Here is a 22,945-nt window from a genome sequence, read left to right on the forward strand (position 1 = left end):
GGAACCATCAGATCTCCCCCTTACATCCGAGGGACGGGAGCTATTGTTTAAACAGGAAGTTTATACTCAACGTCACTGCGCATTTCTCGAAATATACAAAAGGAAATTAAATTAAGTGGAATCAATAAACGCGGCCACTTTTGTGGTCAGTAAGTTTACCCAAGACCTGTGAACTATTCGTTGTTTATTACTTGCTCGTGGCCTCCTGCTGGCAATTAGGGAGGAAACCATAACGAGGTTAAGGAAATTTGCATTCCTCATAAAAATTAAATTCAAAATGAGTCAAAATGATAGACAACGCTTCATGATCGCAGATGATTTCCTTTTTCTTCTTCATAAGGCAGCAGACAATTCAAATTGGCTGTTTTTCACTTGATTGTAGATATTTAAAAGTTAAAAACGTGTCATAAAACTCTTTATAACGATACCAGTTAAGAGCCACAATGAGGTTTGCGGTACCAGTAAAAACAAGGAAAGACAGCTTATGAACCAAAACTGAAGCACAACAAAAGGAACGCGAGAAAACTGATAACTGTAGATGAAATTTAGTACGATACAACAAAGTACCTTAAAGTAAGGAATTAAGTAGCACGTTTACTTTACACAATAAAACAACAGTTGAAAAAAGCTAAATTGCTTAGCAATTGAGCAGGTACATACCTGTCCGTTCAGGTGCTATAATGTTTTCAAGATGAGGAAGAATCATCGTCTAAATGGAGACAAAATAACACTGCCAGATACTGCGGAGCAAGACTAAACAAGAATCATCTATTCACACATTTTTAAAACAAGAAAGGTCAGTAAGCCACATTCTCTAATATTAATTAAGGGTAACCTGTCGTTTCAAAGTAACCTACTCTATGTTTGCTGTCTACAATTTCTGTACACGTACTGCTACTGCTTATTTCTCATCGGTTGTTGACTTAACTACACGGATATTAACTGGCAATCTATTGGATATTTTTTATTTCGAGAAAAACAAAATCAATTCACAAAGTAAATAAGATGCACTGTTTCTCAGGTGAACATAAGTCTTGTTTACTTTACAAAAAACTTAGCAAACAAATCGCTTTAAGGCCCGCGCAGTAATGAAATATTAACAGTCATTTGTGTTCTCAAGATTGTTCGGTTTCAGTTACGAACTTGCATGAAACAAACCATTCCTAAATAACATTTATTGTAATTTGTCCATGGGAACTAGAACTTTGTCCATTCTGAAGAATTTATTGTTGTTGTTTTGTCAGTAAATATTGCACAAAAGTATTTCAGTGATGCGTAAAGTATAGACGACGACCGGTGTTGTTGGAAATGGAAGAAAATTATTCGGGTTATCGTGTAACTTGAAGAGATTAGTACTACCACTTATCCCACATGGTGGAATGCTATATATCGCAAATGAATCAGCTAAATTGCACTTTTATTTCGCCGAAACCATCTGTAGAATTCCTTGCAAGTAGTTTAATTCCAGCGATGTGTGTGAGAGCAAAGAGCATTACCCAAGGTGTCATCTGCTTGTTATTGAGAAAGATTATGGTAATTATGGCAGTTGTTGACACAAGCCCTCCAGGAAAAAGAAAAAACTCAACTATGAATATTCTTCTCATTGCTACCAGTTAAGTGGTAATGCTTAAAACTCAGGATCGAGACGGGTGAAGGAGAAATATGGCTGCCATATATGTCTAGCGAGGGGGATAAGAGAGTGTCTGCCAATTAACTTATGATATCTCAGTTTCTCAAAATCTGATAAGTACAGTATCGTTATTACCGTAATGGTTGTACTTATGACGGCAGTTAAGTTCAATTGGATTCATTACAGGATGAGAGAGACTACATTACTCACTACGCTGTTATGCTGTGGGATCATATCAGGTAAATATAATATCACTTCGCATTAAATCTAGAATTGGAGGAAGTAATGGTCTATCAGTTTTCATAAGCAATAAAGTCCGATTTCGGAATCCACGTTGCTCAAAGATGAATACCGTAAATCCTCGAATTAGCGCCCCCCCCCCCCCTCGAATAAGCGTCCCCTCCGAATAAGCGCCCTTCCTATCGGCCGAAATTTAAAATAAGCGCCCCCTCCCCTCCCCCCCCCCCCCATTTTGTGGACGAGTAATGAAACAACAAAGGATGTATAGTTTTCGTCATGTAGTATAAGATTTTTACATTGTTTCAGTTTGTAAACACGTTTAGTAAACACGTTGAACACGTTAAGTGCTAACTGTTCCGCGATTTAAACTTTAGGATCAGCTTTTTATGTCAATAAACAGCTTATGCCGATGTTTTAAAAAATGATTATGTCAAGCCACGAATTGGGAAAAATTCAATAAGCGCCCCCTGGAATAAGCGCCCCGTGTCTTCACCTAAATTTGAAATAAGTGCCCCGGGCGCTAATTCGAGGATTTACGGTATCTGACCGTCTTGAAACTAATTAGTTCGTGTTTATCAGTTTGGTTTAGAAAGTGTCATAGCAATGGATGCCGTTAATAAACGTATTCTCTGACTACACTCACTCGAGACATTTGCAAAAATTTTATTGAGTATGAGACAGTCAGCCATCAGATTCAATGTATCCTCAACGTTTACCTCACAAATTTAACTAATGGTTCCGAGAATTAGAACCCGCACTGCGCCAGATACGAAAAACCACTTAAAAACCACCCTTTATATGTGGCCATAGAATATGTGGAAACGTATTCCTCATCTAATGCGGCTGCACGAGACCCCAAGGAAAGGGTATTCTACAATTATTTACAAAAGTTGATCAAATCAAAACATACTAAAAAATAAAGTGGGCAAACACTGCGACAGACCGACCTAGAATGACTTAAGTCTCCCACCAAAACCTTAAATAGTCCCTTAGCATCCCGTGATGCACCGCGAGGCTCTCCAACGTGCCGTCAGAATAATAACTTCCGACTAATTCGCCCTTAATCGTCAGACATTACATTTTCTCTAATTTCTTCTTCAGCTCAAGATTGGAAAAATGTTGGAAACTGTGGAGCTCGATTGGGTAAGACATGCTCAGATGACAAAAATGATCGTAAATTAAAATGAAAGGGGGTCGTGATCACGGAAACACCAAATCAAGAGTATTTGTGTTGCGAAGTAGCAAGGAGTAGAAAGAAATACCACTGAAAATGGACTTAGGTTCTTCGATCGGTATATTTATCATCAACTCAAATCTTAGCCACTCCTGTTGCACTGGCTAATTACAGCCACATAGCTTCGTTTAGCACATGAATAACATTTTAATGTTTAGATAAACTAAATCAGTGTCTTCTTGCAAAGGCTAAACAAACGAAAGTAGTTATCTGAAATTATTCCGACACAGCAATAGTATTGGCTTATTCTGTTGTCAGTGTTAGCTAATGCGAGCCAGTGAAACCAGTAGTTTAGTTTCCCCACTTTGTCACTCTCACATCCAGAGTGCGGTCCACAGTGTCAGCGGCTGTGTCTAATGCAGCACAATTACTACCGGTCTTTACACAATTCCCCTCCGCTCAAGTGTGATCCACAGTTGGCTGAGTCTGCGCAGTCATGGGCAGATTTTATCGCTGGCCAAGAAACAGTTCAGCGATCTAAGTCAACAGATGATTACGCTGAAAGCATTTCATGGAAGGGCTGGGGCTGGAAAGGAATGGAAACTAAACTAGGAGCGATTCCTGGTGCAGTACGAAGCTGGTACAGTGAGCTTAAACGTGGCTATGATTACAATACAGGTTTGTGTGGGAATTTTTAAACATCACCTTATTTTTATCAACTCTGAGAAGTTAAGTCAACCGCCATATTCGTTTAAGCTGCATTACCGCTATACTAGCAGAAAGTATAAGGTCGAATCTGTTTCCGAAGCTCATTCGAGAACTGGCTGGTACAGCGAGTTAAGAAACGGCTGCGGTTACAATACAGGTTTGTGTAGGAATGTTTAAACATTACCTTACTTTTATCAACAAGCTCTGAGAAATAAAATCTACCGCCATATTGATTTAAACCGCTTTACGCGTACGAGCAGAAAATATATAGTCGTATCTGTTCCCGAAGCTCATTTGAGATATGGGTTTTGTCCTCCAGAAAATGATGTGTACAAAAATGATGTTTTCCGTCGGTGGTTCTTAGGCAACTAGTCAACTCTTGACTAAATGTTAATTTTTTTTAACATGATGTTGTGTTAAAAGTTAAAATACCTCAGTCCATACGGCGTTTACTTAGGAGTCCATAACCCCTTTATCCCATCGTGTAGACCATTCCTTTTTATCCTTTTTCAATGAGGGACAATGCTGTAAATTACACAAATGGGAAAAAATCTAATCCATTTTATTTCCTGTCACACAGGTAAAGGAAACGTGACTCATTTCAAATCTGTGGTTGACGCTCGTGAAGCTCGCCTTGGCTGTGGTATCAAAATCACACCAGGAGATGGAACATATGTCGTAGCTCATTATTCCTTAGGTCCTGGGGAGAAATTCAAGCTTAATGACTTCACTCCATCGAAAGACGTGCAAATAAGGAAGCAGCCCGGTAATGAATTAGCCATTTCCATTTACCACCTATTGATATGCAGTTGAACCTCCCTTGAGCGGACAACCTAGGGACTAGTAAAAGTGAGGTGTCCGCTTATGGGAGATTAAGACTGCAGAGTTTGGGTTTCTCCAGGTTCATTACTAGGTGTCCACTTGCGGGAGTCCGTTTGTCAAGATTCCACAGTATTTCTTCCACTTCTCCAGCTATCAGAATAATGAACAATTTGATAATAGATAAGTAATATTTAATTAATAAAACAAGAAAAACAGAAGGGTTATCCTGACGATGCCAGGATTTGACCACAGAGTCATCGATGTAGCTGTTCCGTCCTAGCAAAAACAAATTTATTTTAAATGTTTATAAACAGTTCGAGTATCGTGAAAGCAAAATAAATACCTGACAAGGCGGTTACGTGGCCAGCTACATATCCAACGTTTGTCTAATGAAAAGCTTGTTTTATCTTGTCTGTAACCGTTCCCAACAAATAGAGCAAGCCCTTACAACAATTAAACAATGCTAATTTTATTGAGCGCTATTTTTTTCAAATTTTTCCAAGTATATAATTTATTTTTAGATAGATCTTTTAGGGAGTCCTCTAGTTTATCAGTTATGTTGGTGCAATTTGTCAAGTGTTCCCTTCAGAAAATAAACTCGTTATTATTATTGACCTTGCGGAGGGGCAGCAAGAATGACTTAAGATCATTAACGAAGAAATGGAGTTACAGTGTAGTCGCATTTATTGGTTTCTATTTTGAAGATCCTCAGTGCCACTTAAAGTCATTTGAAAGGGAGCAATGTGGAGAACTAAAAAGCCCATTTATAACCCCTGACAAGTGTATCAACGCTGGCTGTTGTTATGACGACATGTTTATGGATGAGCCTTCACTACAGTGGCACAATCAGAACGCTTCCATATGGTGTTTCAAAATGAAGAACATTTTGTCTAAAAGTAAGTGAAAATCTTTTTTCGTGTAAATTTGCCATGTTTATATTACTTGCTGTTCAGGATTTAGGTTAAAGTTAAATTAAAAATTCGCCGAAAATGTCGGAAATTTCGGCTTGCCCTAATGAATAGACCTGAATTTCATTGTTTCAAATAGCTATTATGGGATGTCTACGGGACAAATACATATTAATTTGTCCCCCTGAGCATCTCATAATTGAACTTTGAACTTCAATTTCTTTTCTTTTCTTATATAGAGTACAATAATTGCTTATTAAGAATAGCTATTTACAACAACCAGTGGTAACCTTCGCTGGATTAATGTTTTATCAAGCGAAAGTGGAGATATTCCTCGTTACTGTAGTTCCGAGTCTCAAAAAAGTGTTTTACATAAGAGCGAAATAATAGTCTAATTCCATGCATTGAGATCGTTTACTTTAGCTCGTAATAAACGAAAAGGCTTTCTACTTTAAATTTCCTTTTTTTTTTTTTTGTCATGTTGTTGGCCCCTAAGCATGATGGTTTTTTGGCTCAGTGTTTTCTTATGGGTGTCTTACAAAAACTCATTCGAAAAGAATGATTTGATGAAAAACTTCATGAATAAATTGGATAAAACTTGACTACAAGTATTTCTTTTCGTTTACATAGTTCCTGGGGCAAGTGATGTACAAATATCTGAACACGGACCAACTTTGGCCCTACCCACCCAGCTTCCCGCTCAACTTTCAAAAGAGAATCCAGTTGAAAACTTCAAAACGGCGCAGATCTCAACAGGTAAGAGATTGTAATTAAATGTATTTGAAATGATATAAGATCATGGAACAAATTGCTAGATATAGATTGCTGTTGTGGCGCTTTTTCAATTTCAATAGACCATTTTACAGTTGTCTGCTCAGTGACCTAGCCTTTGTATGGCAGCGAGGCTAGAGTTGACCTTGTTTTGATAAAGACCTCACTGCGTTTGTCATGTAAATGCACCTAGTTAGCATCAGAACAACTTGTTTTACACAACAAAAGCAGTGAGGTCTGTATCAAAACAAGGTCAACTCTAGCCTCGCTGCCATACAAAGGCCAGGTCACTGAGCAGACAACTGTAAAATGGTCTATTGTCAGTGCACCTTAATTAAAGGTTTTGTGTACATCGGATGTAAAGCAGGTTAGTCCTGGGGATGTGTGAACCCTTAAACATTGACAAAAAGTATTTTTTATTATATGGCTAGCTCCGTGAACGGGCAGGATAAACCGAATCTCACATGCGCTGTGACTGGCTACCTGAACGAGCAAGATGGCGCTGTCTTGCCCGCTCGGGATTACCCGCTGTGTCCCGTCCTCCGTCTCTGTCCCTGAACAAGCAAAAAGCGAACTTGGCCAATATACAGCCATGTCGATCGCACACTTGGTCAATAACCCATATACACAGGCTAAATAAACTCTACTGTGGATCTCATTTCATCGGTATTAATTTTTCAGTTACATCAAAAGCCGAACCAACCTCAGGACCAACCTCAGGGCCTACCACAATGCCAGGCCGAAGTCCAGCTCAGCAACCTACATCTCAGTCTTATGGTGGTAACTGTGTTTAACTCACGTTTTTGCGCCATAATAGGTTTTCTGTAAATTGGAAATCAGTGAGGAGGAAGATATTGCCACTGTGATACTATATTTTAATGTACTTTTAAACCTATCCACTCATGAAAGTGACACATATTGACGTGCCATATTTCAATCATAGTCTCACTTGAATTAAGGCTGAGTATTGTTGCAGTTTCTTGTTCGGTGGTCGAGGTATTAGATGGCATACACATTGACTGGATGACCTTGATGACTCGATTAAACACCCTCCTTCCGATAAGCGCCCGCCATCTAAAACTCGCTCACCCATTATGTACCGTATCTTAATAAGCGCTCCTATTCCAATTATTTAGCTCCCCCTTCCAATAAGCGTCCCCATAGCGGAAGAAGTCGTCAAGGTATTGTCATGCGACAGACTAACTTGACGAATGCATTATGAGGTCAACTTACTCGTCTGAATGTAATATTGAGAGTTATGGCTATTAGAGCCCCTATTGGTGCAATTGTTAAGTTGAAGTTCCTGTGGTTTTTCAGAAAGTAATGCACCACTTTCAGATTTATATGTTCAAAAAGAAAAATGTGCCCCTCTCCAATAAGCAGCCTCCTTTAAGCTACCAAAGTAAATTGGCGCCCTGAGTGCTAAAACGAATTATTGTGGTTCAATAATTAGCAGAAAGCCTCAAGTAATTATACTTGTATAATTGTTCTAGGAACTGGCGGTAAATGTTCTGCTAATTCCTGCTACAAATTCGTTAAAACGGGTAAAACCTGGGACAAGAACCGAGACAGCTGTAAAGCCGAAGGAGGTGATCTAGTCTCTATGGAAACAGAAGCTGAATGGAATTTCATCAATAGCGAGATGCAACAAATCACACTCCCTGGAGTAAATGAATGGCACATAGGTTTGAAGAATCAGGGAACCTGGCAGTGGGTTAGTGGAAAGCCGCTAACCATTGACAAATGGCAAAGGTACGAGCCGTCTGGTGATGGAAATGTCGCTGTCATGTCCAAAGATTACCCACCAGGATCTAAGGGACTATTTAACGATCTGAACGGCCTATATCCCAAACCTTTCATTTGTGAAATGCCTTCAGGTAAGATTACAAATAAGCAAAGTTGATAACGGTTCTACGAAATAATTTTCACTGTGGTTCCACAGACGGAAAGAATGACAAATTGAAAGCTTAGCCTTGAGAAAGAGGATTTTATTGTCCGGACTGAAAAACACCAAATGACGCAAAGGATACACAGTATGAATTATAATGTATGGTGATAGACAAACCTTGTCGTGACATTGTGTTTATATTTTTTGTTTGAAACAAGCTGCTTTGGCCGTTGACAAACCTATGTCGTCATTTGTAGAATGTAAAAGACTGAATTGAATTGAATTGTTCGCGATTGTGTATCCGAAAGAAGGGCAGGGCAAGTCGGTTTAACTTCGCAGAAAAGTTTTTTTTTTTTTTTTTTTTTTTTTAACTAGACATGGACAAAGACATAGAGGTAGATAATTTATTTAGTTGAACAACACACTTAACTATAGTAACGGTGCGTCTCAGACTTTATAAGCAGAGTCTACCGGATGCACCAGCTAGCTTACAGGTGCGCCAAGGAAACATAATAACAAGCGATAAGAGAACATTCTCAATGAATCGTATATAACCGATAAATAGATATCTAATAGCTGCACATTGTGACCGTTTAGGGTTCCTAATGCTTCCTCTTTTAGCTCTCCATAGTTTTGGATTTGGGTGCAAAAAAAAATTGGAGATGATGTAGAGAAGAAAGTGTATAGCTGGTGCACACTTGTGAAGCTAAAATATATGCTTTGTTATTCAGGGGCAAAGCCGCCAGCACCACCGGGTGCAACAGCTGTACCCCCAGGGGAAACAACTCTACCACTTGGGTCTACCACTGTACCATCGGGGACAACCACGATGCCTCAGGGATCCACAGTTTTACCATCGGGGAGCCCCCCTACTCCTGCTGGGGGAGGAGGAGGAGGAGGAACGGAAGGTGAGAGACAATTTTGTCAGTCATCACTAAATGTCTGAGGACTTACCATAACGTGGCATTGTTGGAAAAGGGTTTGTATAATTTCTTTGCTAGGAAAAAAAAAAACAAGGATGAGCGTAAGTCTATACGCAGTACCTTTAAGGGCTCTAAAACGACCAATGTGGGGTAGTTTCTAATAAGTCTAATATTTGATGGGTGAATCACCACCTTTGAGTAGCAGTGATAAAAATCGACCATATGGGCGAATAGGCATCGCGCTTGATTGCAAATGACTAATTAAAAATTAGATTATGAGCTCGAGGTTTCTATGAGGTGATAGTTGATGAGGCCGAAGGCCGAATGAACTATCGCCTCATAGAAATCGAGAGCGAATAATCTTATTGTTTTAGAAGAATTCTAACTGAAATAAACGCAAATAACGGTTTTTAATTATTTTTCTACGCATTATTGAACTTTACGCTTTAACAAAATCCTTGGTAAATTTGCAGTTGTTTACGCGCGCGCTCCCGTTTTTTCAATAATTTCAAGTTTTTAAAGTCAAGAAACCGCTAATGTCCTTCTTTTAGTCTTATCGTGAATTTAATTTATCCATTTACATCTAACTTTCTTCCAAAACTTCGGATAAACGATTAAAATGTCGCATTTTGTGGACGACCGACAGCCACTGCACTCTAATGGCTGATGGTATGCGAGTAGCTCAGCCAATCAGATTGCAGCATTTGCATTGGTATACTAGTAGAATTCTACTTATGCTGAATAGTTTTTAGCGCAAACAAAATTCAAAAGGTAAGGTCGCTACCGCTAAATAATAGTGATTCTTCACTTCCTACCTCTCCACGCGCGGATGATCTCCAGAATAAGGTCATGTCATTCAGCTGCGTAAACGAAATGATATGCTAATTAAATAAAATATCAGCTTTTCATTAATATGTTTACTTGACATTTAACCTGGTTATAAACGTTTTAGAATGTGTATTGCTGTATTCTTGTGTTTCAGGTATGACAGGATTTGAAAAAGACTGCTTGGAGGCTCACAATGAATATCGCGCAAAACACGGAGTTCCACCTCTGAAATGGAATGCACAACTGAAAGCGGATGCGCAGGAGTGGGCGAACCATCTTGCTGACATAAGTAAGTACATTCCAACCTCTCGACAACGGCCACCGTGTGGACATGGGTAGGTCGCCGTGACAGGGAGGTGTCCGTCATCGGGAACAAGGGCTGTAATGTTGATGTATTTTATTGCTGTGATTTGTGTCCGCACAGGCGAGCTGTACTGCATTGCTGAGACATGCACAGTTACTTGTAATTTAAACTAACTCTGTTTTTTTTTGCCCTGTGTTTTTTTATGTTGGAATTCTTCCGTCAATTGCGTAAATGTCGTGATCCAGTAGAAAAGTACCAGTGGGTGGTTGGTGTATATTTGATAACTAGGAGTAATCTAGTCTATCGCAGGTTAACATTCAATTCTTATGGGCACGGGCTGGTGATGAGACTTACTCTTGAGAATATAGGTATAAAGGTACCTCTAACGTGTATTTACAATGCCCAGAAACCACAAAAAAGATGTCTTGTTCGTCAAGAATACATCAGACGAAGGCCACCCAGGGCTTAAACGGGTCTAAACCTAGCTAGTAGACCACTCTAAACAAGATAACATTTATGCTTCTACATCCCTGCAAAAAAAACAAACAAACAAATAAACAAACAAACAAATAAACAAACATGGGCGTCACCCGGGGGGAGACTCTCATTTAAAAAGGACGGGGGTGTTTGTCTCACCTTTTAGGGTAATCTAAAGCAATAGAGTTTCTGCTCGCGGACATAAATATGTTTTGGGCCCGACTCAGACTCATTTTAGCCCGAGCCGCTAGGCGACGGTTAAAATGAGCTCTGAGAAAGGCCCAAAACATATTTATGCCCAAGAACATAAACTCTATTACTATGATTATCACTTTGGAGGGCATTGAGAAAATAAAAAGTGAAATGAATGACAACAATGAAAACAGTCTGAACAACCACGCGGGTGTTTACAAGTTGAGTGGCTTTTATTTTCCCTCAATGAAAATACACAATACATCAAGCGAAGCTGGCTAGAAATTACAAAATCTTGCCATTCGAGTTTTCAAAAATTGTAGAAGACATGAAAGGAAAGTTCGATAAAGCTTATTTGTAAGTATTGAAATAACTGTACAATTGGTAAACTGACAGTTTGGCATAATTGGTTGAGCTGAGTGCGTTTGGCTTGAGGCCGCAAAACTTTCAAGCACTTCGCCACCAGCAATGGAGCTACCACACGCGGTGTTTACATCAGAAGCTTCTCTTAAAATAAAAGGACGACTAATTGTTGTAAAAGCTTCTCGATTTTGATTCCCTGCTTACATCGTGCGACTGTTTTAATCTCACTCTTCGTTGGCTTATTTCAGTGGTCTAAATTACATTTTATCCCTCCAAATTATCCATTTTAGCCCGCAAACTGCGCCACAATGGCCGACCAAGTGATAATAATAGCGGTTGGGATACCTCTGAGGGTGTTCATCTTCAAAAGGTCCACAGTGGCAGCTTTTGCGGTACTTTTCATGACAGGAGATAATGTGTTGTTTTACAAGTGGTACCTTGTAGGGGTGAAAAACATTTCAAGCCACGCCCACAAAACGGGATCTTGTGGGGTGCTTCATTTTCATTAGATTCAATTTGTTAATTTCTTTCCGAATATACAGATAACATGGAGCATGATTACGAGAGCATTAACAAGGGATCCGGTGAAAACCTCGCCTATTTCCAGCCTGGTGACCCAAATAACATGCCAACACAGTGTCAAGGACCCAAGAATCCCTCTTGCGTCCAGTGCCGTGAAATGGTCGCCGATTGGTACTCCGAGGAATCAAACTTTGACTACAACACGGGCAAAAGCAAGGGAGGGGTAATCCTACATTTTACTCAAGTAGTTTGGAAGGAGACCACAGAGCTGGGAATGGCGACTGCCACCAGCGCAAACAAGTGGTTTTCTGTTGCGCGATATAAAAAACGAGGAAATATGGGCGATTCAGAAGCTTTTAAAAAGAATGTACCAAGGCCTCAGTAGGAGAGTGTAGTTTGTTTATATGGTATAATTATAATCAGTAAACCACAATTTGATGTTGTTTGACTGTTAATAATATTGCACTTGTTGAGGGGCACAAATATTTCTTTCTCTTAACTTCATGCTCGTCTCTCCAGGGTTGTCTTCTGTTCCAACGATATTATCTATGTTTCGTCCTGAACATTCAAAACCTCCTCATGGGCGATATTAGTGAAATTTTGTGGGTTTTGCTCTGAACGTTACACATATTGACCAGCGCAACATCGCCAATATTAAGAACTGGAGAACGGCTCTTGGGAAAATCGCTTCCGTACGTAGAAACGATAACTACTATTTGGCGCGAAAATATGCTCAGATATTGGTTCTCGGACAACCGTTCCGAGAAGCAAGCAGTCTGACCGAGAGCGCTCGAGGAAAACTGAGCTTCGAACAACAGATACGCACCAGGAGAAATATATGAGTTTATTTTTTTTTCCCAAGCATCTGAGCGGACCGGAATCCTAAATCCTCGAACTTGATTAGCTAATCATGCGCTCGTGACTGGTCCAGCTTTTTACGATATGGCCCACGGGCCGGATTTTTTCCCCGCTGTAGCGACTACGGCTCCTAAATTTCGCTCGGGCTTGAAAATGCTGCCCTTGGTCACAGTTTTTCACTATACGGACCTCACAGCCGGCAAATAACATACATTTATTTTTAAAGTCAATGGTGGCTATTGTGTTTATTATATTATCCTCCAAATATTTTTTCGCCACACGAGGAATTGAAAAATATCACTCCAATATTATCGAGGTTTACCTGGCGCGTATTCAGTCACGTGATGCGTTTAGACAAATCGCGTGCGAGGGAAAATTCCTAAAGGAGTTATATAGAGATGAATATTCAGGACTTTTCAGAACGTGGTTTAAAAAACCCTTGAGATTTGATTTTTGAAGGAGGTTTATGTATAAGTGTTTTTACTTCTTTAGTAAAAGTTTTGGCGCCCAACTGAACATTTTTTTAAATATTTTTGTTTAAAATGCTGGAAAAAATGAAGCATTTCTTAAGAGCGACAATGTGATCCTTAAAGATTAAATCCGTCTGGAGACAGAAACATCCTGAAATTTTAGGTGATTGTTTATTGAAATGTCCTCTCGCAGACTTATCTCGTTAATATCCCTGTATAAATCTTCCATTTTGTCTGCCAAAAGCTTTTATTTTAATTGCATTTGACAATGGTTGCGTGATTCGGTGTCGCGTTTCTCTCATCAGCTTGACTTGCTACTTGGCTGCAGCTCATTTGCATTCGTAAGGATAATAACTTAGGCACGCATCTGGGTATTTGAAAACCCAACAGACAAAAATAATGATAAATTCATAATGCACTCTCAAGTACACGTCTCTCAAGTATTGTTTACACGAATTCTCCTGCGTTCTGCGCAGGCTATTGGCCAAATTGGTCACCTCGCACGCGAATATTTTCAATTCCCGCTAAAGATAGATTCTCATTAATTCAAAACAGGTCATAGGGAGCTTTTCGCAGCGGAACGGAAGGCAGCCGCTTGATTCACAGTAGACTCTTTGCTTTTCATGAATCTCACGCTTTATATTATTTGAACTTGAAATATTTTACCGGTTACGATGACGAATACATCATCCTGGAGTTATGCTGAGAATGGATTTGGTAAGTAATTCAACCACTGTTTTTTCCTAGTTTGCTGTCGTCGATTTCTTAGTTAAATTTAATTCCCAGTGCTTTCAGTATTGACGGTTGAACTCGTTCGCAACCTACGGCCGTGAATTTACCACTATATATCCATACGTTGCGCCATTCCTTCCAAATGAAAATTAAATATAACGTTTATTGAATTCTAAGGGCTTGTTCTTGACTATCTTTCATCGATCTTTTTTTCATTTTGTTTTAATTTATCATTTTTGATGCAAAATGTCCCAAATTTGTCTTGTTCACCCAAGGAACTCGAACAGAACCTTTGGTGATATTTCTAATTGCTACACTTTGACATACACATTGTAAACCGCTTTCTGGGTGACAAAATCCTGACCTTCTTGCCTTGAAACCATTCTTTTTTTCTTCAGAATGCCTGCTGATTATATTTTTTCGTTAAACCAGTGTTCTTCCGGTTCTGCTATCATCTTATTCGGGACTGAACGTGTGGTTGAATCTCAACTCCAAATAAAAACCTCATCTAGCGTTATATTTTGCATCCTGACAACATATCTCCGCGGTGAAAATAACTTGTATCAAATTGGTAGCCAGAAAAGCCACTGGTTTAAAACCACCGGCTTAAAACTTAGCTCTATTATGGATCTTAATCTCGAGTTTTGATTGTGAATAACAGACTTTGAACCATTTCTGAATCTTGGAAGTTTTAATGTCTAAACAAAACTTCGTCAAGCAGAGACAATACTCTCGTTAATTTAGAGGACGAAATTCATCGTTAGAACTTTCTCAATTTGCTCGCAGCACGAAAACATTTTGCAAAACACCTTTAATCCATCTTTCGTTCAATTTGCATATGGATGCAAAATTTAAGATGCTTTCGCAACTTCAGTCACTGCCTTAAACGATTAGATATTAATTATGTTGAGCAGATAGAGAATTCCATTAATGTACTGATGTATTTCAGGCCCTCAAAGTTGGCAAGATCGCTACAAAGTCGCGGACGGTAATTTGCAATCCCCAATTAACATCGAGACTGCGAACGCAAAAGATGACAACATTGTAGGACCAATCAAATTTCTTTACGGGAGCATCAACAACAGCACGCTCACAAACGATGGAAGACATCTGCAAGTCACGATAACTAAAAATGAATCAGGTAAAAAAAAAGACGTTTCGTAAAAAACGATTTTACTGGAATCTCGTTTGTTATTATAACTGCACGATCAAGCTATATTTAAAAAGAAAAATCATTTACAATACGCACAATATAAGCTGGCAACAGTATTATTCTGAAATAGTTACGAAGGATGTCATATTAAAGATATTCAAACAATATACGCTGTGTCTCGAAGAAATTTAAATAATCTTCCTAACCCCTACATAGGCTGTAGGATGTATTTCAATGTTTTATTTTGCGGTACGGAGGTCAAAGTGTTGATTCAACAATTTATTTGCTGAGATATATTTTTTTGTTTGTTTTGTCTTATTTTCTTTGTTTTCTCTTCACGTTTTCACTATGTCAGTCTGTGTTAATATTTTCGAGATTATTGTGAATGCTTAACATAAGAATTAGTCGTTGCCGATATTACCAACGTAAGTCTATATTCATTGTTTGAGCAAATATATTACCGCACACTCTATTCAAACTCTCCAGTTAAATAGATAACAGTTGTTCTAACAATTAACTAAGAAAGAAACTTCCGAAATGTTAATATTTCTATATTAATTCTCCTTTCAAATGTTATAAAGAAAACGAGATTCGCGATTGATTCAACTGGGTTGAAGGTCAGCAACAAAGCAATAATCCATGTTCCTCATTTTTATTTCCTTGAATTGTTTTACTTTTTTCCCTGGTACAGAGAAGTATTTTGAACTCAGCTCTAAGCTGTACTTCGTTATCTTTGTTGAACACCATATTCTGCTAGACAAAATGGCTACACGTCTTCTGCTCAGATATTTTTATGGTCAGTACTTTTTCAAGGCCAAACTCGCTGCATTGATCGAGTTTGTCTGTCTCCTGCAGTTTTGTTTTTGCTTTTCATTGAATTTATTTAAAGGAAATCTTGTAAACTCTGTTGGAGATTGTACATAAATAATAACTAACACCAAAACCGTTTTAAGAAAGCGTCAGTTTTTTGCCAAAAAAGCTAAGTCATTAGGCACTGAATGTGATATACCTAGTACCTCCTAAAAGGACTGCTGTTCAATCGAACTATGGACAAAATTTACAACTAATTTATCTTACATCAGTTAGACTACGAAAAGATGTTTATTAATACTATGTGGTTTGGTTGTTGAAATTTAATTGCGGTGTTGACAAGTTCACGGTTCAAATTCAGAGCATGATCCAAATTATGTAGTTTATATTCGCACTTGGTAAGTCGTGAGAGAAAATTCGAACGTAATGGCCGGTTTTACAATTTCACTTTCGATTTTAATTTCTTTTATAAGTGCTACTATGACCGGATTTTTACCCATTGAATTTTAACGGTGTACCAAATAGAACTCCACGAAAGATTAAAAACGCCGTTTACCGTTTGTAAATGTCTCCATTAGTTCCAGAGATATTTTAAAAGTTTGAAAAATGTGTAAAACATGGAAATGAAAGGACTGATGACGTCATACTCTCAACCCAATATTACATGAGGTATATAAAAAGAGCTATATCGGTCAATTTGCATAAGAGACTATTGAAACTTGGTAGGCTAATAGTTCTACAGGCAACACACATACGGCCATAAAAAATTCTGTTCTCACGGCAGCTCACTCTTGTCCAGTCTCTCGCCAACTCGATTTTAAAATTTTAGTGATTTTCAGCTCGAAAAACATTAACATAAGTAACATATTTATATGCTTGCTGGATCATGCAGCTAAGGCATAATTGGCAAATATCAAAATGATGGGCAGGTTAAATTAAGGCTGGTTGGGCTGAAATGCTTTTAATATCGGAGAGGTCTGGAACCCAGTATGTCGCCATGGTAGCAAAACTGTTAAGCTCATATTGTGGAAAACATCTAGTAGATTTGTATCGCAAAGAATCACACATTTATGATACAAATTGGCTGAGATATCTATCTTATCATATTTGATCAAAGTTTGGTTGAGTTTAATGTTACCAGCAGCACTGCTGCTTTAAATGAATTATTCCGAAAGTGGATTATTTTGAAATCATATATCGTAGGAAAGTAGATTACTAGATTTTCTGTTTTAAGTTTTGGCTCAATTTTTGAAAACTGTTCGACATCTTTTTGGTGTTTTTCGTCAATCTCACGTACACTGTCTACTGCCTTACTCAGTTATTACAGGTGGTCCCTTAACAGACAAATACCAGTTGGCTGTTATCCGCTTTCACTGGGGCCAAGAGGATAGTTCAGGCTCTGAGCATTCCATAGATGATCAGAATTATCCATTGGAGGTAACACGTAACACATGACTTTCCGAGAGAAAAAGACCTGTAACTGCTCCTCCACTTTGAGGGGTACATTCTTTCTGACAATATAAATTACTTTGCACAGGTTCAACTCATTCACTGGAACAAAGACCTATACAAAAATATCGGACAGGCGATGGCTGGAGAAAACGGTTTGTGTATTATTGGAATCTTCTTTCAGGTAAACCTAAATTCTTTATAAAGAACTGGTTCATTAAAGTATTCCATCAGTTCTGCGGAACGACTTGTTGCAGGCAGGTGAAGGGTGTTAACCTCGTAAATGCAGCAGACTATATTTCTGGAACAGACTATTTTTATGTGAAGTCACTTAACCAATATCGAAGGCTATGTGTCTGTATGTCAGTATATCTGTCCGTTTGTCTCTCTATTTATCTGTCTGTTTATATCCGTCCGTTCGTCCGTCTGTTTTTGTGGCTGTCTGCCTACCTGTCAGTTTGTGGTTCGGTCGTTCCCCCTGTCGACCTCTGAGATTTTGATAGTTTGTTTGTTGGTTATCGTTTGTTGTTATTTGTTTCTTGTCTAATTCAGTTATAATTCAGGAAAGATTCTAAAATAATTATTAAGATATGCATGAGGAGTACAGAAATTAAAATTCTGTGTGGTAATGTGAAGGCGACCTGGGATTAAATAATATGTCTTTGCAATAATAGTAATAATGATAAGGATAATGACGTCTTTAAATTTATTCATTTGATAAAAATGCATATCAAGTGTTATGTACGACATATGTACGACGTTCATCATCGTTCACCTTACAGGTATCGGATGAAGACAACGAAGGTCTAAAGCCAATCGTGAAATTGCTTTCACGTGACGAAAACAAGGTTAGATTCAACAAGAGTATCGGGGAATGGACAGCTGATAACTGAAATGTTTCGCTTAACTTCTAACATTGAGAAATGAATGTTTTCAAACATAGTCAGGGATCAGAACGAGAAACAGAACTAGGAGTATAAACTACAAGCTGTGAGAGTGTTTAAATATCATACCTTGTGAGTAGTTTCCTCGCTTCCCAGATCAACACCTTCCTCTTCCTCTTCCCCCCGCCCTCCCCCCCCCCCCCCTAATGTCCTAAATTTTTCAAGTCTATCAATTATTGGTGTGAGGTTAAGTATTCCGCTTGCAATTCAGGAGAATGAAAACAGTCCTTAGCCACTGAGTCAACCATGATTAACTTGAAATCCATAAAGGTCGGCACACACGAGGGGACTATTCCCTGCGTCTAGTCCCTGCGTCTAGTCCCCTGAAGAGTTTACACGAAGGGTCTGGTCGCAGGGACTTGTCCCACAAACAGTTCACACGAAGCATTTTGAAGAACAAGTCGAACTATTCGTAGGGACCAAATTTTAGTCCCTTGTGGCAAAAATGGCTAGTAAACACGATGTAACTTGTCCCTGCGACTTGTTACACTGAGGGACTAGTCGCAGGAACTAATCACCTCGTGTGTGGCGACCTTAAAGCTGGATAGTCCTCATTTACCCAGTGCTCGGGAGGGAGGGGGATGCGCCGTTAGTGGTCAATTTGACCTAAACCATACATAACTGGTTACAATAGACCAGTCACCCACCGGTAGACCCTGCATGCAATGAATTTAATACTCTACTCAAAGTTCTGAAAAATGTGGTTGGCTTTCTTCTTTCTGATTTTACCTTCATTTTAGGGCTGTTTCTCCTTAGAAGTAAAATCTACCATTGAACCCAACCACTTCATTAAAGGTTAGATTTAAATTACTATAGTGTGCGTTTTTATCTTTGGACCGTATGTTGTAGATGGTGGTGGTGGTGGTTTTAGTAGCAGTGGTCTATGCTTCCTAAATGATCTTGGAATTTATAGAAATTTAAATATGCAAATGTAATCCAACCAGAGGACCGCGTTCTGGACATTTTAGATAACAAAAGTAAAACACTATTTCGGCATTTATATCATGGATAAATACACTAATTATGCAACGCTTTCGAGTAGTATACCATGGAACATCCCACCAGAGAGCTTTACATAACTATTTTATACCATGCTACAGAAGGTACATAGTGGTCAACGCAATCAATGCGACATACGCGCAGCGCATGATAGGAAGGTTGGATGTGATACCGTCGAATTTGCAACGACTTTCCTGTATTCTGATTGGCTGTATTTTCTATAGCATGGTATATTCAATTGATCAACTCGATGATGCGACGATCTGTCTTTCACAGACATGACAGCATATTGGACATACCAAGGGTCCCTCACAACTCCTCCTTTGAGCGAAAATGTAACGTGGATAATATCTCAAAATATCATGGATATATCTGAGAAACAGGTCAGTGAGGTCTAGGAGACAAGACTGTATACTTAGAGTATATAAGGTTGCAATGGCAGGTAACTAATAACTCAGCATACTTTGTAATCATTCGTAAGAAGCCTCTAATAAATCGATGCTTATTTCTACACGGGGTAACTACACGAGGTTTAGCGTAGGACAGTCGGCACACCCTTTAAACTTTTCATTTTGGACTTGTCAGCAAGCACGCTCACTTCACGTCTCCAAAACGTTCCAAAAACCTACATCCCAAGTTCGTCTAATTTAGGGCCGGTTTTACTGATCGGAGCATCGCGGCGTTTTACATTCTCCCGTTTAAAGTCACCAAAAACATAAAACTCTCGATGTTTCATTTCAAAATAAACCACCATATTCTTTACACTCGCGACAAACTTTTTAGAGCTAAAATTATCGAAAGTGATGAATGTCAATTGTGTGGTGTAAGACAGACCCTAGAGCATCTGTTCGTAGAATGTCGGCACGTCCATTCTTTCTGGAACCTTCTTACCTCTTGGTGGAACTCTTGTAACTTGCCCAAGGTAGTTCTGACGAACAAAGCTAAAATATATGAACATTACCCCGAGAAGCGATCTTTCCGAGCTGTCAACCTTTGCCTGATAGTAGTTCGTTACTGCATCTATACGGCAGCCTAAGAAAGTGAATCCTACAGCATAACAGCGTTCAAAGTATTGCTAAAAAGCAAACTATCCACGGAGTCACAAAGCGTTCGAGCATCGGTGAGCTTTTAGATACTTATATATAGCATTCTGTTGATTTTATATGTAATAAATGTCAAGCATAAGTAAAAGAATATTGTAAGCTATCGGTAGTGTAAGTTACCATAGTATTGTGAGTAGTAGTAGTAGTGTAAGTAACGGTTATATTGTAAGTAATGTCAGCAACGGTGTAAGTGATATAAGTATTGTATGTAATGTAAGTACTGTAGGTAATGTTAGTATTGTAAAAAGTGTTAGTAGTGTAAGTAATGTTAGTATTGTATGTAATCAATTTACTACACGAGGTTAGTTGTGAGGGCCCAAAGCGTACTGTCGTTTTCCTTCAGCTCTCCTTCTACACAAACACGTAGGGCTAATTTACAAAAGTAAAGACGAGCTTACAAAACGGGGCACAAACACCTCTGTACCGCTCAGGGCTTGCTTTCGTTTTCCGTCTGTTTGGTTGCTCTTCAAACCAAACCAAGGAAATCTATGATCACTCAGGTAATACAGTTTAAACTGAGTTTAAAAGCTTGCTTAAATGTCCGTAATTAGCTGTAATCTTTCCGAAGAAATAATGGTGGTTAATGTGGTTAAATAATGGTTACGTGGTTAATGTTTGGGCCGGTGAAACGTTGTCACTGAATTATAAGGCAGCTCTAGATCTGTAGCTACACATTGGCAAGATTAAGCTGAAGTTAATGACCTCTTAATTCCTTCTTTGTTACTTAACAGATGAATGCGTTCCGCGGCGTACGTAACAGCAGTGGAGAACCAATGGCAGACCATTGCAGACCACCTTGTCCACTGAACGGGAGGTCCATACGATCCTGTATCATTCAAGATATCGACAATGCCGAAAACTGCCAAGATGGCAACAACAATCTCGTTGAGGACGGCGATGATGACAAAGAAAACCAGCTGCCCGATGAGAATTCGAATTACCATGTTAACGATACTGATCCAGATGTCACAGAGAAAAGTCAGTACTTGGAAGAAATTTATAAGTTGGAAGCGATTACAAACCATGTGGAGTAATATAGCCAATTTCGGTTTATCTGTAAACCAAGATGGCTGAAAACCCCCTCTGTGAAATAAGACAACTCGGAAACAAACTCCAGGCCAAATATACTATACTACAGTCTAAATATTTCTTCATTTATATTACTTAGCCAGCGAGTGGCTGATCTAATGATGCAAATAAATCCAGCTAATTCTATTTAGCCTAAGCATTTTTTTCGTTCGTGACACTTTCCAGAAGTTTTTGAATTTCAGAAGTTTTCAAAAACGTTAGAACAGACCTAAAATTGATTCCAAAAATCAGTGAAACTATAAGAAACAGGAAGTATTTAGACTATAGAATAAAATCGCCATGAGATCCAAATTCGGACGAAGAAAGAAATTTAAACACAAGAAACAATAAATTTCGATAAATCAAAGGTTGAAGTCACGTGGTCAAATAATTGACACCAAAATATAGCCTGATAATTTTTCGGAGAAGTCGCAAAGTTTGACCACTATCGGAATGCTGTCTTTGCAAGGATAGATTACGACCACCGTTCACCCTGGCTAAATGGGGTTAATGGTCTCTGTACAGCTATGCCATTAGTATAGGGTTTTCTGTTAGAATGAGCGCACAGGAAAATAATGAATAAATTAATATTTACTCGCGCTAGGCAAACTTTGATAAATAGCTATGTTCTAATAATGAAACATATATGAAAGAATTAATAAACAGCTGCAAACAAGACACTTTCAAAAGTACCGAAAGCTATGTTCACTCTATATTAAGATTTCTAATGATAGAAAGTAGAAACCAATATGTAAAAATAATATGTCGTCCATTTATAGATGTTAATTCACAATATCAATTTAGTCAATGTTTCACGTGAAGTTTCAAAAGCGATTTAACTAAATTTCTTCAAGCTAGCAGACTTTGCGATGTCTCGCTCAACAGTTAATTATAGCGCCTTTCGAGACACGCAAGCTCTGCATAAGCGGCTTCGTGTTTCTCTGCCGTCAACCATGTTGGCCGGACCTATCACGAAACAGAAGCTCACTTCAACAGATTCAAGAAATTAATTTCCATGAGTTAATTGGTAGATTTCCATCCATTTTGTTGGCTTTTTTTCTCAAGGATCTTTGGTGCAGACCGTCCTAGTTATGATTGACGGCAGCCAAAAACGCAGTTGTTAGTTAGGTTTCTAGCTTAATATTTCGCGTGTTATTGAAAGGCGCGGTAAAACAAAAGAGCGATTAGCTATGTTATATAAAGCAGTTTTTCTTGGCAGAGTTAAGTTCAGTTAACTGTAATATGTAGCACATGTTTGTTTGTTCGTTAATTTATTTTGTTTTATTGCCCACAAGCAACGTCCTGCATTGAATAAAAGAAATATAAAAGTTATTAAAAGAATGAAAACCGGTAACAAAATGGGTCTTTGCAAGAAATCTATCCCCGTCATCTTGAAAAATGTACGGGCGCTCCCAGAAAGGCGCTTTTAAAAAAAGGATGCTTTACAGCCATCTTAGGAGATACAAAAACCCGAAAAACAAATGGCTTAGATATGGAAAATACAAAAACATCGATTTATCATTACGACTCTTTGAAGTATAAAACCTGCTAAAACAAGCAGCTATATCTACAGTTTTACTTAACAATTAGATTGTGAGCTGGAAATTTC

At 38.6% G+C, this 22,945-nt stretch overlaps 2 protein-coding genes and 1 pseudogene across 4 annotated transcripts; all 3 read left to right on the plus strand.

Annotated features, from left to right (window-relative positions):
• The first annotated feature begins 435 nt into the window (after window positions 1-435).
• Window positions 436-12,183, plus strand: LOC110051819 (uncharacterized). 3 transcript variants are annotated; one of them, XM_089272784.1, is made up of 12 exons: window positions 436-796; window positions 1,817-1,869; window positions 2,972-3,013; window positions 3,429-3,722; window positions 4,333-4,518; window positions 5,279-5,470; window positions 6,113-6,238; window positions 6,935-7,033; window positions 7,747-8,130; window positions 8,873-9,049; window positions 10,047-10,181; window positions 11,771-12,183. In XM_089272784.1, exons 2-12 carry the CDS (start codon window positions 1,818-1,820, stop codon window positions 12,133-12,135), a joined length of 2,052 nt encoding a protein of 683 aa, XP_089128910.1. In that variant the 5' UTR covers window positions 436-796; window position 1,817; the 3' UTR covers window positions 12,136-12,183. The 3 variants fall into 3 exon arrangements, with proteins under 3 accessions (XP_089128910.1, XP_089128911.1, XP_089128909.1); XM_089272785.1 differs by having other exon boundaries at window positions 6,935-7,030; XM_089272783.1 differs by lacking the exon at window positions 436-796 and having other exon boundaries at window positions 1,694-1,869.
• A 1,298-nt stretch (window positions 12,184-13,481) lies between these two features.
• On the plus strand, window positions 13,482-22,695 carry LOC110051875 (carbonic anhydrase 1-like). The gene is made up of 8 exons (XM_089272942.1): window positions 13,482-13,795; window positions 14,760-14,951; window positions 17,092-17,210; window positions 17,311-17,406; window positions 18,005-18,070; window positions 18,907-18,961; window positions 19,442-19,548; window positions 21,000-22,695. Exons 1-8 carry the CDS (start codon window positions 13,753-13,755, stop codon window positions 21,300-21,302), a joined length of 981 nt encoding a protein of 326 aa, XP_089129068.1. The 5' UTR covers window positions 13,482-13,752; the 3' UTR covers window positions 21,303-22,695.
• Window positions 19,555-20,336, plus strand: LOC149103404 (uncharacterized; annotated as a pseudogene).
• Window positions 22,696-22,945: the final 250 nt, after the last annotated feature.

This window comes from Orbicella faveolata, unplaced genomic scaffold (genome assembly GCF_042242905.1).
Source record: "Orbicella faveolata isolate gen_17 unplaced genomic scaffold, um_ofav_v1 contig_35, whole genome shotgun sequence".
NCBI classification, from domain to species: Eukaryota; Metazoa; Cnidaria; class Anthozoa; order Scleractinia; family Merulinidae; genus Orbicella; species Orbicella faveolata.

Excerpts from the sequence above, each read along its gene's own strand:
- LOC110051819 (XM_089272783.1), top strand. The coding sequence starts at position 1,770 with ATGGTTGTACTTATGACGGCAGTTAAGTTCAATTGGATTCATTACAGG. Across the intron at positions 1,870-2,971 it reads ATGCTGTGGGATCATATCAG|CTCAAGATTGGAAAAATGTT; the intron begins GTAAATATAATA and ends TTTCTTCTTCAG. Across the intron at positions 7,034-7,746 it reads TACATCTCAGTCTTATGGTG|GAACTGGCGGTAAATGTTCT; the intron begins GTAACTGTGTTT and ends TAATTGTTCTAG.
- LOC110051875 (XM_089272942.1), top strand. The coding sequence starts at position 13,753 with ATGACGAATACATCATCCTGGAGTTATGCTGAGAATGGATTTG. Across the intron at positions 18,071-18,906 it reads TTTCACGTGACGAAAACAAG|GGCTGTTTCTCCTTAGAAGT; the intron begins GTTAGATTCAAC and ends CCTTCATTTTAG. Across the intron at positions 19,549-20,999 it reads TGGATATATCTGAGAAACAG|ATGAATGCGTTCCGCGGCGT; the intron begins GTCAGTGAGGTC and ends GTTACTTAACAG.